The 18,564-nt window shown below is 44.9% G+C and overlaps 1 protein-coding gene across 1 annotated transcript in view; it reads right to left on the reverse strand.

The window, feature by feature from the left end:
* Positions 1-304: 304 nt before the first annotated feature.
* Positions 305-18,564, reverse strand: part of GPC4 (glypican 4) — a 162,958-nt gene continuing 144,698 nt past the window's right edge. The window contains 7 exon segments of the mRNA XM_075322661.1: positions 305-959; positions 3,713-3,888; positions 4,289-4,419; positions 6,737-6,826; positions 6,828-6,884; positions 9,167-9,192; positions 9,195-9,296. Of these exon segments, the coding sequence (XP_075178776.1) occupies positions 739-959; positions 3,713-3,888; positions 4,289-4,419; positions 6,737-6,826; positions 6,828-6,884; positions 9,167-9,192; positions 9,195-9,296 (803 nt within the window). The 3' untranslated portion in view covers positions 305-738.

The raw sequence follows: 18,564 nt of genomic DNA on the forward strand, positions 1-18,564 counted from the left end.
TCCCCCTTGACACAACAACAGATCGGTATAAATGGCCAATGTAAAAAATAACCAAACAAACAAAAACAAAACTTTGTAATCGCAAATAGTTTGTATTGAAATATTTTTGTTAAACTAATTGAAGCGTCTTAACGTAGAAATAGTAAAGATGATCCATCGCGATAATATGCTTTAACACGAGGACTCGTCCAGAAGATGAAAAATTTGACACTTGGTCGATGTACTAAATACATCCGGCCGCAACACTACATTAGAGGTAAAAAAACAAAAACCCTATTCTGTAAATATATTAAAAACAATGGAGTAACACTAAAAAAAAGGCTTTATTTTGTTGGTTGCTTGTCCATTTTATCCCAAATCATAACAAGATAAATAAAATTAGCTTCTGTACACGTAAAAAGAAAAAAAAAACATAACAAAACTAGATGTGACACTGGGATTAATGACATGGAAAAGTGATATCTAACGCTCAGCTACCTACACATCTGTCATATACATGCCTGTTTGCCACAATAATCTTAAGGAGTCCATGTTTTCCAGCATAGCGAGGAATAAGAATGAATCCAGCACTTGACTCGGTGGCGCCGTATTAAAAAAATTAACCATGCACCTTTGTCCGTTGATGTACAAAGTGATAAAACTGTTCGATGGATTTATAAAGAGGAAAAAAAGGTGCATTTCCATTTTGATTAAAAAGTCTATTTTTTTTTTGTTTTGCTAAATTGAGAAAAACTTCCATTATCTCCAAAGTCTCGCCAAGAGTATGATACTTGGAACAAGAAGTGCAAGTGACGCAGTGTTGGAATGGGCGCCACTGTCTGGGTTCACAGCTTTGTCGTTACTCCTGTTAATTGGTTTTATTTTTCGTGGATCGTCTGTAGATTTAATGACAAAATCATCGGGGCATTTTTGTGGGTCGCAATCACCGCTTCCGCTACTTTCTCCACTGTTCTCATCACCTGTGTGACCAAAGCAGACATTTACTGATTTGTAAAGCAAGCATATTAAAAGGCAAACTTTTCTTAAAAAAAAAAAAAAAATGGTTCCTACCCATCATGCTTTACTTAAGCCTATAATCACGGTTGTATAGGACCACTGTTGTCCATGTCAAAACCAATAGGGATCATGGAGAGTCAGAATGGAGCCTCCACCACAGATATGAATTTAAAGAGGACCAACTACCAATTTTTTCGTCTATAAACTAAAGCCAGTGCTTTACTGGTGCTATCATGCTGATTCTATACATACCTTTAAGGCCCCGTCACACTAAGCAACATCGCTAGCAACATCGCTGCTAACGAACAACTTTTGTGACGTAGCAGCGATGTTGCTAGTGATGTTGCTTAGTGTGACATCCAGCAACAACCCTGGCCCCTGCTGTGAGGTCGTTGGTTGTTGCTGAATGTCCTGGGCCATTTTTTAGTTGTTGCTGTCCCGCTGTGAAGCACAGATCGCTGTGTGTGACAGCGAGACAGCAACAACTAAATGTGCAGGAAGCAGGAGCCGGCTTCTGCAGAGGCTGGTAACAACAGTAAACATCGGGTAACCAAGAAGCCCTGTCCTTGGTTACCCGATATTTACCTTCGTTACCAGCCTACTCCGCTCTCACTGTCAGTGCCGGCTCCTGCTCCTTGCACGTGTAGCAGAGTACACATCAGGTAATTAACCCTATGTGTACTGTAGCTAGGAGAGCAAGGAGCCAGCGCTAAGTAGTGTGCGCTGCTCCCTGCTCTGTGCACATGTAGCTGCAGCACACAACGGGTAATTAACCCGACGTGTGCTGTAGCTAGGAGAGCAGGGAACCAGCGCTAAGCGGTGTGTGCTGCTCCCTGCACATGTAGCTGCGTGCGCTGGTAACCAAGGTAAATATCGGGTTGGTTACCCGATATTTACCTTAGTTACCAAACGCAGCATCTTCCACGCGGCGCTGCTGGCTGGCAACTCGTGTAGTGACGCTCCAAGGACGTGGGGAGGGGAAGGAAGGACGGGGGGGGGGGGGGGGAAGGACGGGGGGGGGGGGGGGGGAAGGACGGGGGGGAGGGGAAGGATGGGTAGGCAGACAGGGGCAGGAATAGCTAGCAAATCCCGACCCACCTATTACATATTTTGCAGAACCTATAAAGTAACAGTGTATTTCACAAAATGTACTTGCCTGTATTTCAGAAACTATACATCTGATCTCACAACTAAAGGTGTGTATAGAAGCAGCACGATAGTGGAAGGAAGGAGGAGGAGGAAGGAGGAAGAGGAGGAGGAAGGAGGAGGAAGGAGGAAGAGGAGGAGGAAGGAGGAAGAGGAGGAGGAAGGAGGAAGAGGAGGCGGAAGAGGAGGCGGAAGGAGGAAGAGGAGGAAGAGGAGGAAGAGGAGGAAGAGGAGGAAGAGGAGGAAGAGGAGGAAGAGGAGGAAGAGGAGGAAGAGGAGGAAGAGGAGGAAGAGGAGGAAGAGGAGGAAGAGGAGGAAGAGGAGGAAGAGGAGGAAGAGGGACGGGGGGAGGATAAGGAAGGACGGGGGGAGGATAAGGAAGGACGGGGGGAGGATAAGGAAGGACGGGGGGAGGATAAGGAAGGACGGGGTTTGGAGAAGGAAGGACGGGGTTTGGAGAAGGAAGGACGGGTTTGGAGAAGGAAGGACGGGGTTTGGAGAAGGAAGGACGGGGTTTGGAGAAGGAAGGACGGGGTTTGGAGAAGGAAGGACGGGGTTTGGAGAAGGAAGGACGGGGGGAGGAGAAGGAAGGACGGGGGAGGGGAAGGAAGGACGGGGGAGGGGAAGGAAGGACGGGGGGAGGGGAAGGAAGGACGGGGGGAGGGGAAGGAAGGACGGGGGGAGGGGAAGTAAGGACGGGGGGAGGGGAAGGAAGGACGGGGGAGGGGAAGGAAGGACGGGGGGAGGGGAAGGAAGGACGGGGGGAGGGGAAGGAAGGACGGGGGGAGGGGAAGGAAGGACGGGGGGGACGGGAAGGAAGGACGGGGGGGAGGGGAAGGAAGGACGGGGGGGAGGGGAAGGAAGGACGGGGGGAGGGGAAGGAAGGACGGGGGGAGGGGAAGGAAGGACGGGGGGAGGGGAAGGAAGGACGGGGGGAGGGGAAGGAAGGACGGGGGAGGGGAAGGAAGGACGGGGGGAGGGGAAGGAAGGACGGGGGGAGGGGAAGGATGGGTAGGCAGACAGGGGCAGGAATAGCTAGCAAATCCGACCCACCTATTACATATTTTGGCAGAACCTATAAAGTAACCGTGTATTTCACAACTTTACTTGCCTGTATTTCAGAAAACTATACCTCCGATCTCACAACTAAAGGTATGTATAGAATCAGCATGATAGCGCCAGTATAGCACTGGCTTTAGTTTATATAGGAAAATCCTGGTGGTTGGTCCTCTTTAACCTTTGATTGTGCATGGCTCTACTGTTAAAAGGCACATCATATTATCTGCCACCGTAACAGATTGCAATTGTTATCTTTGATGACTGAAGGCTATTTTAATCTTTAAGCTGGATGTCTAATAACGACAAAACACTGGAGCCGACTCTGTATAGGATGACCTTCATCTAATAGTACGTGTCTACTGCAAAGGCTGCTGCCCATGACTTACCACGGCTGATTGTAAAAGTAGTTTTGAAACATATCAGTATCAAACAATTTAATGTGGGAGAAAACCAACAAAAGTTCAATATGGTTTTCACAATTTTTTACTGGCCAACCACAAACAATACTTACTAATGTCGATAAAATTGACATCATTCCCATTGTAGGCATTCTTCATTCTGTTGGTCATGGCTCGCAGCGCCACCTTCTGACGACCAATATTGATATCCGGATTTGTGGTATCCACATGCACATCAGGATTATTGACCTGATTTTCCAGACCATTGGCCAGCACTGCATACATATACCTGGAAGAAAGAATATCAAGAGTAAGGAAAATAGAACTAAAGGCAGCTTCCACTTTGAAGATACTCTATACTTTACAATAAAAACCAATGTCAAAGCTCAAATCATCGGCGGATGATGCCTAGGCATTTTGTCAGCATTGTTTTGCATTTTTGCTTATATTATAATATACAGTATATAAAAAGCAGCTGGAGGTTTCATCAATGTTGAACAAAGTTAAACAAATCGCAGTATAATAGACGTAACAAAAATACTGGAAAAAATGCTTGAAAAATAGGTTTTCCGAAGCGTGATCCATTTGGATGTTTTTGACCGCCAAAACCCCCCCAAAAAAACACTGTGCGCACATACCCCATTACAGCCCATAGCATTTTGCCCCAAAAACAAGAATACAACACAGACCGGCTTTTATCGCTCCCATTCCAACAATCGTCTTCAGTTACACCTGACGTCCAGTTGTTTTTGCAAATGTTAATAGGCAGAGAGGACCAAAACTTTTTGGCAGCCTTCAACTTTTGTTTCACATCAGTCACCTGCAAACAAAAATGTTCAAATTAAGTAATTACGGGATTTGCCACGCAAATTACAAAATTAGAAGTTATTTTTTGGGGATTAGTATTTCTAATGTTTCACCATTCCCAACAAATCTTGAACCAGAGGCCTCAGAAATTTGAATAAATATTTGGTGTACGAGAGAGCGGCCTACAAATTCCAATTTTTATTTTTTTTTTGGAAAGGTAATACAAAGAAGTAAAGGATGAGCGCATAAATCTTCATATCCCTAAAGTAGCAAAAATGAGAGGAATGCACTCCAAGCAGCATCAACATGTTATAAACCCTTTACGGTGTACAATTTTTTAAATAGAAGTAAAATATTAGTTTCACAGTTCGTATATTACAATATACAGATTAAATGTCCTTAATCCTTTTTAGGCAACTATAGGCATTTTCTTTGACTTCAAGACATGTAGCAAACACAGGAGCAGCCAGTTCCAAATACACTCCCTTAAGCAACGTTTCGGAGGAAGGCTGCATGCTTGAAAAAGGTGGCGTTCCCCCGAAACATTGCCTAAGGCCCCCTTCACACATTCGTGTCACCGGTACGTGTGACATCCATTTTCACACGTACTGGAGACATGGACACATGCAGACCCATTAAAATCAATGGGCTTGGAAACACATCTGTGTTCACACGCGTGTCCTTTTGAGCCACACGGCAACATGTCAGTTTTCTGCCAGCAGCATGGGTGTCACACGGACCACACACTGATGTGATCCGTGTGAAATCCGTGTGACATGTACCAAAGAAAACACAGGTCACAAATGAAAGATGTTTTACAGTATACAGTGGAACCTTGGTTAACGAGAACAATCCGTTCTGGGAGTGTGCTTGTTAACCAAGTTACTCGTTAGGCAAAGCAAGATTTCCCATAGGAAATTATTGCAATGCAGACAATTTGTTCCACAACTTGTTAAATGTCCCATCCTGGTCCCCTATTGTGCCATTCCACACACACACAAACATGTACAAACAGTACACACACACACACACACACACACACTATGCTCACCTTACCTTCCGTTCCATCGCCGGCCTCCTGGATCTTGTAGTTCGCCAGTACAGGATGTGTATCGGGTAACCATCGCGACGAGGGAGGAACCTCCGCTCCCAGAGCGCTGACGTCAAAGGAAGGAGTCCCTTGCCTCTGATTGGCCAGTGCGCTGCCTTTGAGTAGCGGCTGACCGCGGAAGTTCCTCCCTCGTCGCGATGGTTGCCGGTACACATTCAGTACCGGCGAACTACAAGTACCATGAGGTCGGCGATGGAACGGAAGGTACACATATTATGCTCACCTTATCTTCCGTTCCATCGCCGGCCTCATGGATCTTGCAGTTCGCCGGTACAGGATGTGTATCAGGGTAACCATCGCGACGAGGAAGGAACTTCCGCTGCCAGAGCAAGTTCCTCCCTCGTCGCTATGGTTGCTGATACACATCCTGTACCGGCGAACTACAAGAACCATGAGGCCGGCGATGGAACGGAAGGTAAGGTGAGCATATGATGTGTGTGCGCGTGCGTGCGTGCTTGTGTGTGTTTGTGTGGATTGCAAGAGCGGGTTAGAGCGGTGCATGTACGAACCAGAAGTGTGTGCGGTGAGTATTTTGCTCGATCAGCAAAGCATGCTCGTAAACAAAGTTACAAATTTACAGCAAGCTTTGCTCTTTAAGCGAAATACTTGCTGAGTTACTCGTTGAGCGAGGTTCCACTGTACTTGTCTCTGCTGTTGCTTCCGGGCCCGCTCATTATGCTGATGAATATTCACTGCACTCACATCAGACCCGGAAGTAACAGCAGCAAGGTAGACAGCATCACCGGGGACAGGCAAGTATACCAGCTCATGCTGTTCATGTGCTATCTGGATGTCACACAGATAGCACACTGAACACATGGGGTTTTTGCCTTCCTCTGAATCAACAGGTTAGATTATAGATTGAAGTTGATGGACTTGTGTTTTCCATCAACTTTAAAACTAAGACTATACATGGCTGTAGAACTCAAGTCATGTTCATCCAATAACCATCTCCATCTACTCAACATCCAACATCTGGTGTCAGGAGGCTTGGCATCTGCAGCAACTGGACGTTGAGCGTTTTTTTGTTTCTTATGAATAATGTATCTTCTTGCATTTCTGTGCGCCTTGGGATGAATTGGGTAAGCTGGACTGATATTTTTTGCATTATAAAGGAGGTAAACAAAGAATTAGTAAACTGAATTGTAAAGTGCTGCGGAATATGTTGCCCTATAGAAATAAAAAATATTAACAGAACAAAAAATGAAATGCAACTCACTAGTCTATCCAAACTTGTCCCAGCCGCAGTAGTTGGTCTTTCTTCTGGGCTGTACGATCTAAATCGGTGATTGATGTTACTGTCTGATATGGGACCGGGAAACCCTTGAAGGAGGGAGTGGCTTGGGTGGTCCACAACCTTGAAATACCTATAAATAATAAAAAAAAAAAAAAAAACATGTAAAATTGTATGGCAGACTTGAGTAATGGTAAGAGCCATTTATTCGCTAGAAACAGGAAACTTAGAACTAGGGTTTGACTGCTCGACCATTCACCGGACATGTATGGCATTTCAAATAGATCTACAACCAATGCATGTTTGTTGAGTTTTTTTATGTTTTTCCACCTGTTTTGGTTAGTGCCAATTTCATCTTTCCATTTGTGTCTTTTTATAGGCAATTGCGTGTTTTTTAGTTCACCACACTGTGGGCAGAGTTTAGGGTTTTGAAAATGTTTTCACCCAATTTATCGATTGTGACTCTTTAAAAAAGTTGCTAAATTTGTTGCCAATGTACTCCAGTCGCCCCTTAGGCTATGTGCCCAGGGGACAAGGTACCCGCGGAAAACCTGTGGATTTATCTGGATTTTCTAGATAAATCAGCAGGTTTTAGCAAGTACAGCAGACACTCCCCATGTTATCCTATGGGACATGGGGAGTGTCTGTGTCCATGCTGTGGTATGTGCGGCTGTGGAACATGCTGCGGATGTCCGCAGCCGCACGTAACTGCATGTCAATTATTGCTGCGAAAATACTTGCAGATGTACCGCCTCTCCACTATGGAGATAGAGGCTGGGACTTCCGCAGGTAAGTCGCACAAATGTCCGCAGGTTTACTGCAGATATTTCGCTGGAAACCTGCGGGCGTACCTGCGGATATATCCAGGGGTATATTGTCCTGTGGGCACATAGCCTTATAGTAGTTTGGTATATGCCAGAAAATGTTTGCATTGTTTTTGAAAAGTATGGATGCTCAGGAATCATGTGTGCAATTTTGATGTTTTTGTGGAATAATATAAGACAAAAAAATAAAGTGCCTTACAAAAAAAATCTTCGAATGATGAATCAGTCTCTTGGTAGCTAGGGCGCTTATGTTTCTTTAACTGATTTTAGTTAAAGAGGACCAACCACCAGGATTTCCTATATAGACTAAAGGCAGTGCTATACTGCCACTATCATGCTGATTCTATACATACCTTTAGTTGTGAGATCAGATGTATAGTTTCTGAAATACAGGCAAGTAAAGTTGGTGAAAGACACTTACCTGATTGATAGGTGCTGCAGAATATCTAATAGGTGGGTCGGGTTTTGCTAGTTATTCCCGCCCCTGTGTGCTGCCTTTCCTTCCTCCCCACTGTCCATACTACCCCCTATAATAACAGTGATGGGGAGAGGAAGGACAGGCAGCAGACAGAGGTGGAAATAACTTGCAAAACCGACCCATTTATTAGATATTCTGTGGCTGCTATCAATCAAGTAACAGTGTATATCACAAAGTTACTTGCCTATATTTCAGAAACTATACATCCGATCTCACAACTAAAGGTATGTATAGAATCAGCATGATAGCGCCAATATAGCACTGGCTTTAGTTTATATAGGAAAATTCTGGTGGTTGGTCCTCTTTAAATATACAGTATATTAGAGATGCTGTTCCATCAGCATAAATTTTGTCCTCCTGCCATCTTAGGGTTATATGGATATTACAAGTGAGGATTCCTACTCAGGACCACATTAGGGCGTGATTCTAGAGAAGTCAAAGTGACGACTGGCTAGCAAAAATGGCTTTCACCAAAAGGGGACTATCAAGGGCATAAGAAATAAAAAAAAAAAAGGAAAAAAAGAAGGAGTCTCTTGACAGAGACAACCCTTTTTCTTAAATGCGACAGCTTTCTGGATATTTTTCCCGGACGTGGCAGAGACTCCTTTTGGTGAAAGCCATTTTTCTTAGGAAGAAAGGTTGTCTGTCAAGAGACTACATTTTTTCATGGACTCAATGATCATAGATTGGAGTCTTCAATATGGCCCCCTAAAAAGGTATTAAAGCCAAAAAAGAAAAGAAAGAAATAAGACTAAAGAAGAAATTGAAACAAGTGCAAAGTAAAAAAATAATGTGCAAACCATAGGTAACAGGAAGGGGTAGGGGGACATAGGTAACGGGAAGGGGGTAGGGGGGGACCATAGGTAACAGGAAGGGGTAGGGGGGACCATAGGTAACAGGAAGGGGTAGGGGGGACCATAGGTAACAGGAAGGGGTAGGGGGGGACCATAGGTAACAGGAAGGGGTAGGGGGGACCATAGGTAACGGGAAGGGGGTAGGGGGGACCATAGGTAACAGAAGGGGTAGGGGGACCATAGGTAACAGGAAGGGGGTAGGGGGGACCATAGGTAACAGGAAGGGGTAGGGGCTGAGGAATATTGCCTGGGAACAAACCTTTTGAGATACTTGATTGCTGTTTCCTGCATGTTCATTATAGCCTCTGAAATTTTAACATCAATGGGATCCATGACAGTTTCAATATTGAATGGACCCTCCAGTCGTTCAGCAACCAATAACATGGAATCTAGAAAAAAAAACAAAAGGGGAAATTAATGCCAGGTAGCTGCAGGTAAAGCTTTAAATTCTGTTATTTCCACTGTTATGGACGGTAAGTTCACAGCAAAGCTTTATTTTATTGCAGAACTGACAGTCAGACATAACACATTATTTTGCTAACATTTCAGAAACCATTTTGCAATGTTTGCTCTTTAACTGAATTCATCCTTAAATAAGGCTGATCAGTGAATATTTCCAGTGAAAAGGACACTTTGTGAAGTTTCATTACTAGTATTCCAATGCAAACTGTACATTTTGTTAAAGCAGGAAACCTACACTGGCAGAATGTCAGCCATTAATGCAGCCAGGACCATGAAAGTTTGTTGGAACTTTTACCAGAATGAAAAAAAAAGGTCAAACCCATTATTACCCAATCTAACTTGCTAAAAGTATTTCCAAGGGAAAGGTTCGGGCATTTTTAGAAAGAAATCTGAGCAGTGAGTATCTTGTATCAAACCATGAAAAGCTGAACTTAGCAGGGGGAAAAAAACCTAGGCCACTACAACCGAGCAAATGCAAAGTAAAATTAGTTCTACAGAAAGTTTTTCTATGACCCTATCAAAAGTATTGGTGAATTCTAAATAAATCCACGAGAAAACAATTGTGACATGCAGCCTCTAAAGCCGTATTAGGGATCTACTTATTCCTATTTACCCCATGCTCGCTGAGAGACGCATAAAAAAAAAAAAGAAGAAATACAAATATTTGGTAATTCCATAATCTTACAAGTCTGAAAATCAAGTTGTTGGGTTAATTTTAATGCATAAATGACCACCGTAAAAACAATGGAAAAATCTTCAGGGTTCATTTTTGCAATTTCACACAACGTAGAATTTTTTTTGCTTGTTGTTGGTACATTGTATGGTAAAATGAATGGTGTCAATGAAAACTACAAGTTGTCCAGCAAAAAGGCAAAGGAAGAGTGGGAGGGAGGGGGAAAGGGAGAGAGGGTGGGGAAAGGGAGAGAGGGTAGGGGGTGAGGGGAGGGAGGAAGGAAGGGAGGGTAGGGAGGAAGGAAGGGAGGGGAGGGAGGGGAGGGTAGGGGGTGAGGGTAGGGAGGAAGGAAGGGAGGAAGGGAGGAAGGGAGGGAGGAAGGAAGGGAGGAAGGAAGGGAGGAAGGGAGGGAGGGAGGGAGGGAGGAAGGAAGGGAGGGAGGAAGGGAGGAGGAAGGGAGGGAGGAAGGAAGGGAGGGAGGAAGGGAGGGAGGAAGGGAGGGAGGAAGGGAGGAGGGAGGAAGGGAGGGAGGGAGGGAGGGAGGAAGGGAGGAAGGAAGGGAGGAAGGAGGAAGGAAGGAAGGGAGGGAGGAAGGAAGGGAGGGAGGGAGGAAGGAAGGAAGGGAGGAAGGAAGGAAGGAAGGGAGGGAGGAAGGAAGGAAGGGAGGAAGGAAGGAAGGGAGGAAGGGAGGAAGGGAGGAAGGAAGGGAGGAAGGAAGGGAGGAAGGAAGGGAGAAGGAAGGGAGGAAGGAAGGGAGGGAGGGAGGAAGGGAGGGAGGAAGGGAGGAAGGGAAGGAGGGAGGGAGGAAGGGAGGGAGGGAGGGAGGGAGGGAGGAAGGGAGGGAGGAAGGGAGGAAGGGAAGGAGGGAGGGAGGGAGGAAGGGAGGGAGGGAGGGAGGGAGGGAGGAAGGGAGGGAGGAAGGGAGGGAGGAAGGAAGGGAGGGAGGAAGGGAGGGAGGAAGGGAGGGAGGGAGGGAGGGAGGGAGGAAGGGAGGGAGGAAGGGAGGGAGGAAGGAAGGGAGGGAGGGAGGAAGGGAGGGAGGGAGGGAGGAGGAGGGAGGAAGGGAGGAAGGAAGGAAGGGAGGAAGGAAGGAAGGGAGGAAGGAAGGAAGGGAGGGAGGGAGGGAGGAAGGGAGGAAGGGAGGAAGGGAGGAAGGGAGGAAGGGAGGAAGGGAGGAAGGGGAGGGAGGGAGGAAGGGAGGAAGGAAGGGAGGGAGGAAGAAGGAAGGGAGGGAGGAAGGAAGGAAGGGAGGGAGGAAGGGAGGGAGGAAGGGAGGAAGGGAGGGAGGAAGGGAGGGAGGGGAGAGGGAAGGGAGGAAGGAAAAAGGAAAAGAAAGAAAAAGAATGAAAAAAAACGAGAAAGAAAGAAAAGAAAAAGAAAAAAAAAGAAAGAGCGAATGAAAATTTCCAAAATCAGATTTCAAAATCAAAATGCCCCTTTTCCTAACATATCAAATCGTAATCAAAATGATAAAATTTCACATTATAGAATTCAATTGTCCCAACCTGAAGTCAATAAAGAAATAATAAAACAAAAAGTCACGCATTTTTGTGTTTTTGTGATGGCCTTCAGTATAAGAAAATAAAAGTTGCTTCAAATCCCTGAGCAGAGGCCATTGGCATGAATATACCATTGTGATACAGGAGGAGAAAAATCCCTTTGATGTGTCAGCAAACGAGACTTGGTACCGTAAATAGAACCACGCAGGACAAACCAGCTCAGGACAAACCAGCTCGCCGTTGTCTGTTCTTTCAAAAAGAAAAAAAAAATCTTGGTATTTGACAAAGTGACAGACTTGAGGGAATTTTTTTTTTTTATTGGCCATCATAAATGTGCCAGGTACAAATCGAGGTCTTTTTTTCCACCTCCCATGTCAGCTATGAGAGCAAATTATTTAATCTTGTAACTTTGTATTCCCTTAGGGGCCACAAAAGGCCCCAGATTAATAATGTGTTAGTGAGAGCCTGAAAGGAAACACAAACCCCCGATTCTTCTGGCTGTTTGGTGTCTTGTGAACGCAGAGTTATCCAGGCCATACACAAGAGCATGGGAATTGTGTATGAACCGGCTCTTTTGTTATTCCCGATGCCATGGCAGTACATGTATCACAGCTAAAGAATGCAAGGGGGTTTTCTTTTTCCCTCCTTTTGACTGTTGATATAGCAAATGCATTTGGCCTCCAGCTGAGCTCCTAAAGTAAGCTATAATAGATAAGAAGTATAATAATTGGCTCACAAGAATATACTCAACTGTAGCAGATAAGCATTGATAGAGTGGAAAAGCGGAGGAAAGCGGAGGAACTCATTAAAAATTATAGTATGCACCTAGGATACCGTATTTTGTATATCTGGGACTGGAATTTTTTTTCTGCAAATACTACTTCTAGAAAAAGCATTTCACATTAACACCATGTGAAATATATCTACTAAACACAATTTGAAATGATATTCGGAAGGAACAGCACCGGTACAACTTGTGGAGCGACAATAAAATGATTGACATGACTTCCACTTCTGTCTACTCCGCTGACTGGGAAGCGATACTGCCGAAACCTTCTTCGAGCATCTAATACTGAACATGAAGAAAGTCCAAGGGACCATTATCGTGAACGCTGGCTGCTGCAAACACTTGTTCATGATAAGCGCGCAGTCTAAACAATCACAAAATGCTCATTCTTTGAGTGACATTATCTTTTGTGGTCCAGAAAAGATCATAGTTCTCGGCACATGTCGTCCTGTGTAAATACACTTGCACTGCTGATCGTAGCCTTTGACCACTTAATTGGTCAGTTCGAATCTGAAGCTGTGTCACCCTGTGTAAACAGGCTACTAAGTGAATGTCAGCCAACAAACAAGCAGCTGAGTGCCTCAGTTTGGCCCAAGTAAATGGACCTTAAAGACCTCCACTTCTCCATTGCTACATATCCTCCGTGTTACATGGTGCTGGCAGCCGGCCTAAGAGGGCCAGTGCAAGGGGTCGGCCAGTGCAAGGGGTCGGCCAGTGCAAGGGGTCGGCCAGTGCAAGGGGTCGGCCAGTGCAAGGGGTCGGCCAGTGCAAGGGGTCGGCCAGTGCAAGGGGTCGGCCAGTGCAAGGGGTCGGCCAGTGCAAGGGGTCGGCCAGTGCAAGGGGTCGGCCAGTGCAAGGGGTCGGCCAGTGCAAGGGGTCGGCCAGTGCAAGGGGACGGCCAGTGCAAGGGGACGGCCAGTGCAAGGGGACGGCCAGTGCAAGGGGACGGCCAGTGCAAGGGGACGGCCAGTGCAAGGGGACGGCCAGTGCAAGGGGACGGCCAGTGCAAGGGGACGGCCAGTGCAAGGGGTCGGCCAGTGCAAGGGGTCGGCCAGTGCAAGGGGTCGGCCAGTGCAAGGGGTCGGCCAGTGCAAGGGGACGGCCAGGGCTGAGAAACGGCAAAGAACCAGGAAGGCTGGTTCAGTCTCTACCAGGGTTCAATTGAAGGAAATTCGTCTCAAGATCGATAGTGCCCAGAGGCAGCTTGACCCAGAGACTGGCTGCGTTATAGCACCTATGCATTTTCACCTTTCAATTTTTAGGGAAAACACACTTTGAAAAAGCCGGCTATTTTTTTATTTATTTTTGCAAAGCAATTGGCATCTTCCTAAAGGCTTCTTTTTAGACAGGTCAGAAACTACATCCGTACTAAAGACTGTTAATACAACTGCTGGCAAAAATTATGGACTAACCTGGCTCTGAGGATATTCATTCAGTTGTTTACTTTTGTTTAAAAAACAGCGGATGACATGGCACAAAAGTAAAGTAATTTTAAATGGCAACTTTCTGGCTTTAAGAAACACTAAAAAAATCATGAAAACAATGTGATAGCCAGTAATGGTTACTTTTCAAGACTAAACATGGGGAAAAATTATGGAATCACTCAATTATGAGTTAGAAAAAAATATGGAATCACCCTGTAAATTTTCATTCCCAAAACTAACACCTGCATAAAATAATGCTCGTTAGTCTGCATAAAAAAAAAAAAAAAAAAAAAAAAAAAAGTGATCACACCTTGGAGAGCTGTTGCACCAAGTGGACTGACATGAATCACGGCTCCAACATGAGAGACGTCGATTCAAACAAAGAAGAGGATTATCAAACTCTTAAGGTACCGTCACACTTAGCGATGCTCCAGCGATCCCACCAGCGATCTGACCTGGCAGGGATCGCTGCAGCGTCGCTACATGGTCACTGGTGTGCTGTCAATCAGGCAGATCTCCACAGCGATCAGAGATCAGCCACCAGCGACCTGTGTAACGACCCTGTGCTTCGTAACCATAGTACACATCGGGTTACTAAGCAAAGTGTTTTGCTTATAGTTACCCAATGCGTACCTTGGCTACGTGTGCAGGGAGCCGGCTTCTAGAAGCTGCGGATGCTGGTAACCAAGGTAAATATCGGTTAACCAAGCAAAGCACTTTGCTTGGTTACCTGACGTGTACCTTGGTTACCAGCATCCGCAGAAGCCGCCTCCCTGCACATTCAGATCGTTGCTCTCTCGCTGTCAAACACAGCGATGTGTGCTTCACAGCGGGAGAGCAATGACTAAAAAATGGTCCAGGACATTCAGCAAAGACTGACAACCTCACAGCAGGGGCCAGGTCGTTGCTGATGTCACACACACAGCGACATCGCTAGCAAGATTGCTGTTGCGTCACAAAAACGTGACTCAGCAGCGGTCGTTTAGTGAGATGTGGCCTTTAAAAGAGGGTAAATCATCACGCAATGTTGCAAAAGATGTTGGTTGTTCAGTCAGCTGTGTCTAAAATCTGGACCAAATACATATATGGAAAGGTTGTAAAGGCAAACATACTGGTAGACCAAGGAAGACATCAAAATGTAAAGACAGGAAACTTAAAGCAATAGGTCTCCAAAACAGGAAATGCACAACAAAAAAAATGAAGAACGAATGGGAGAAAACTGGAGTCAATGTCTGTGACCGAACTGTAAGAAACCGCCTAAAGGAATTGTGATTTACATACAGAAAAGCTAAAGAATAAAAAGATGACTGCCTGAAGAGAACATGTACATTTCCACAGTCATTGATGATATGGAGCTGCATGTCAGGTAAAGGCACTGGGGAGATGGCTGTCATTACATCTTCAATAAATGCCCAGGTTTACATTGAAATTTTGAACACTTTTCTTATCCCATCAATTGAAAGGATGTTTGGGGATGATTAAATTATTTATCAAGATGATAATGCATCCTGCCATAGAGCAAAAACTGTGAAAACATTCCTTGAAAGAAGACACATAAGGTTAACGACATGGCCTTCAAATAGTCCGGATCTCAATCCAATTGAAAATCTTTGGTGGAAGTTGAAGAAAATGGTCCATGACAAGGCTCCAACCTGCAAAGCTGACCTGGCAACAGTAATCAGAGAAAGTTGGAGCCAGATTGATGAAGAGTACTGTTTGTCACTCATTAAGTCCATGCCTCAGAGACTACAAGCTGTTATAAAAGTCAGAGGTGGTGCAACAAAATACTAGTGATGTATTGGAGTGTTCTTTTGTTTGTTTGCTTTTCATGATTCCATAATTTTTCCCCCTGTTTGGTCTTGAAAAGTGTTCATGATTTTTTTTTTAGTGTTTCTTAAAGCCAGAAAGTTGCCATTTGAAATGACTTTCGTTTTGTGCCATGTCTGTGAACATCCTCAGAGCCAGGTGAGTCCATAATTTTTGCCAGGGGTTGTAGTTCATGTTGATTTCATTAGCAATATAAAATTTAAAAATTTCAACTAAAAACTGGATCCCCAGAAATGAAAATCCCATTCAACCCATTAAAAAATGTTTTTCTCCTATTCCCTATGACATGTAAGCTTCTAATTCTAGCTTGTAAAACAATGCTTGAGTTAAGGAACAGTAAAACGAGTTTTGCAGTCTGAGCTGACTACAAACCGGTTAATATGTGCACCCCTCAGGAAGTATACCACATTCCTTGAAAATGTATTTAATTAGTTTAAAAAAAACAAAAACTACGAAAAGACAAAAGGCATAAAGAAAGGATCTGAAGTAATAAAGTAAAAAGGGCGAAACTCGGCAAGCGAAGCACTGATTAATTAAAGCATTTTGTTAAATTCATGACATGGTTCTGGGGATTAAAGCATTGTTCAAAGCCTTAGGCGTCTGAAACCTGACGTGCATTAAGTAACAAGAGTATACGCCAGCAGGGCAGCAAGAATACTTCCACATAGACATCATCTAAGAGAAACGCCTAAATGAAACCGCCGCTTGGCTATGAGATTATAGCACACGAAAAGTTATATTCTAAAATTTTGACTCCCAAAACGTTGGTATCGGTGATCAGTAATGACTTAAAAGTGTACACAGATAATTAAGAGTGATCGTGAAGGGGTTTGCTTGTTGTATGGCAGCATTCTTTCATAGTGTCACTCTTATCCGTGACCTGCATCTAGTTTTGCAGTTTAAAGGGAACAAACCAGCAGAATTTTGCTATATAAAGTAAAGCTGGTGCTACACTGGCGCTAGGAAGCTGAACGCAATGATATGTTTGCTTCACAGATTGCATGCTCGATTGCCGAAAAATCTTTAATCCAAGTCTTAGAAATGCAGGGCTCGTTTGATTGGCATGTGCATCAGAGCGGCTCAATGTGGGTTGGGTCTTGTGTTCGTATTCCGCCACATTGTTTGCCTGGCCTTTCTCCTCCGTTGCTGCCATTTCCTTTATTTTTGATGCATGAGCAGTAAGTAGCACTGTTAAGTATTTAATAAACTCTTCGCTAAGATGGCGTCGGAGTCAGCACCTATGCATAGCGCTATCTTCAAATCCGTCTATTTAAGACACGTGGTGATGTGATTGATTCCAAGAGTCTCCATCCCGTTGGCTTTAGGTGTGGTGGGCCCTTCTATTGTGACCGTGCACGCGATACCAAGGTCTTGAAGAGGGAAAAGAAGGTGTGGGTGCCCTTGGCAACAGCATCTGATAAGAAACAGGAGGAGACTGTCTTCAAGAAGATGGCGCCAGAAAAAGCGCTATTCGCAGGCGCTGACTCAGATGCCATCTTATTTAAGATGTGTGGTGTTGTGTCACGTCGGCTTTAGGTGCGGTGAGCCTCTGCTGCTGCTGGGGGTGGCTCTTCTTCCATTAGGACCATGAGTGCGCTCCCGAGGTCTTGCATTTGTAGGTTACAGTTCAGACACTGTGCATTTCACTCATTATATGATGGTCTCCCAGTGCAAGCCTTAGGAGTGTGCATGTCTTATGCTAAGCAGCCTCCCTCCCCTCTACTGTGGAGGTTTGAGTGGCTGTGACATCAGCATCTTGCACCTTGGCTGCAGCCATCTTTATGAGGAAGGCTCACCACATTCTGTGTGTGCGTTCATCATCTGTCTTGGCTCCTTTTGGTGAGTTTTTTTTTATATAGTTCTATGTGGTTTTTCCAACAGCATCGGATAAGTAAAAAGCAGGAGGAGACAGTCTTCAAGAAGATGGCGTCGGAAATAGTGCTATTCGCAGGCGCTGACTCAGATGCCATCTTATTTAAGATATGTGGTGATGTGTCATGTCGGCTTTAGGTGCGGTGAGCCTCTGCTGCTGCTGGAAGCGGCTCCTTTTATTGTGATAGTGCGCGCTCTCGAGGTCTTGAAGAGGGAAAAGGATGCGAAGGCGCATGCACCGTCCTCGTCAACCGCATCAGAAAAGTAGGGAGCAGGAGGATAGTCTTCAACAAAATGGTGCTGGAAATAGCGCTATGCGCAGGAACAGACTCCGACGGCATCTTAGTCGAGAGTTCATTAAATACCGTACTTCACAATGTTACTGCATGCACCAGAAATAAATTAAATGGCTGGGGAGAAAGGCCAGGTAAAGAGAACGGGGTGGAATAAGAAAAAGCAGGACCTGACCCACATAGTCCCACCCAGACGGCCACGGCAATCAAATTGTCAGTTTATTTCTGGGATTTGGATTAAAGCTATTTCAGCGATCAAGCATGCAAACGGTGCACTAAGCATATCATTGCGTACAGCTTCCTAGCGCCAGTGTGGCACCAGCTTTACCTTATATAGCAACATTCTGCTGGTTGGTTCTTTTAACCACTTGCTGCAGTGGAAATGTGGCAATACCAAAACTTTAAGGCTATGTGCGCACATTACTTTTTTTAGACGCTGCGTTTTTGTGCGTTTTTTGCCGCTAAAAAACTAACAAAACAGCACCACAGCAAAAACGCATGCATTTTTACCGTGTTTCGGTGCGTTTTTGGCCGCATTTTGCTGCGTTTTTGATCACTGCATTTTGCTGCGTTATTTCAATGCATTGCATGGGTGGAAAATGCAGAAAAGAACTGACGACCATTTTTTTTTTCAGCTCAAAAACGCAGCTAAAATAAAAAAAAAAAAAAAAAGTTGTGTGCGGACAGCAAAAATGAGAACTCAAGACTTTGCTGGGGAAGCAAAGTCATGCAGTTTTGGAGCCCAAAAACGCACCCAAAAAAAGCGCGAAAACGCACTGTGCGCACATAGCCTTATATTACACTTCGAGAAATACAATCA

This window comes from Anomaloglossus baeobatrachus, chromosome 9, assembly GCF_048569485.1.
Source record: "Anomaloglossus baeobatrachus isolate aAnoBae1 chromosome 9, aAnoBae1.hap1, whole genome shotgun sequence".
Lineage (NCBI taxonomy): Eukaryota > Metazoa > Chordata > Amphibia > Anura > Aromobatidae > Anomaloglossus > Anomaloglossus baeobatrachus.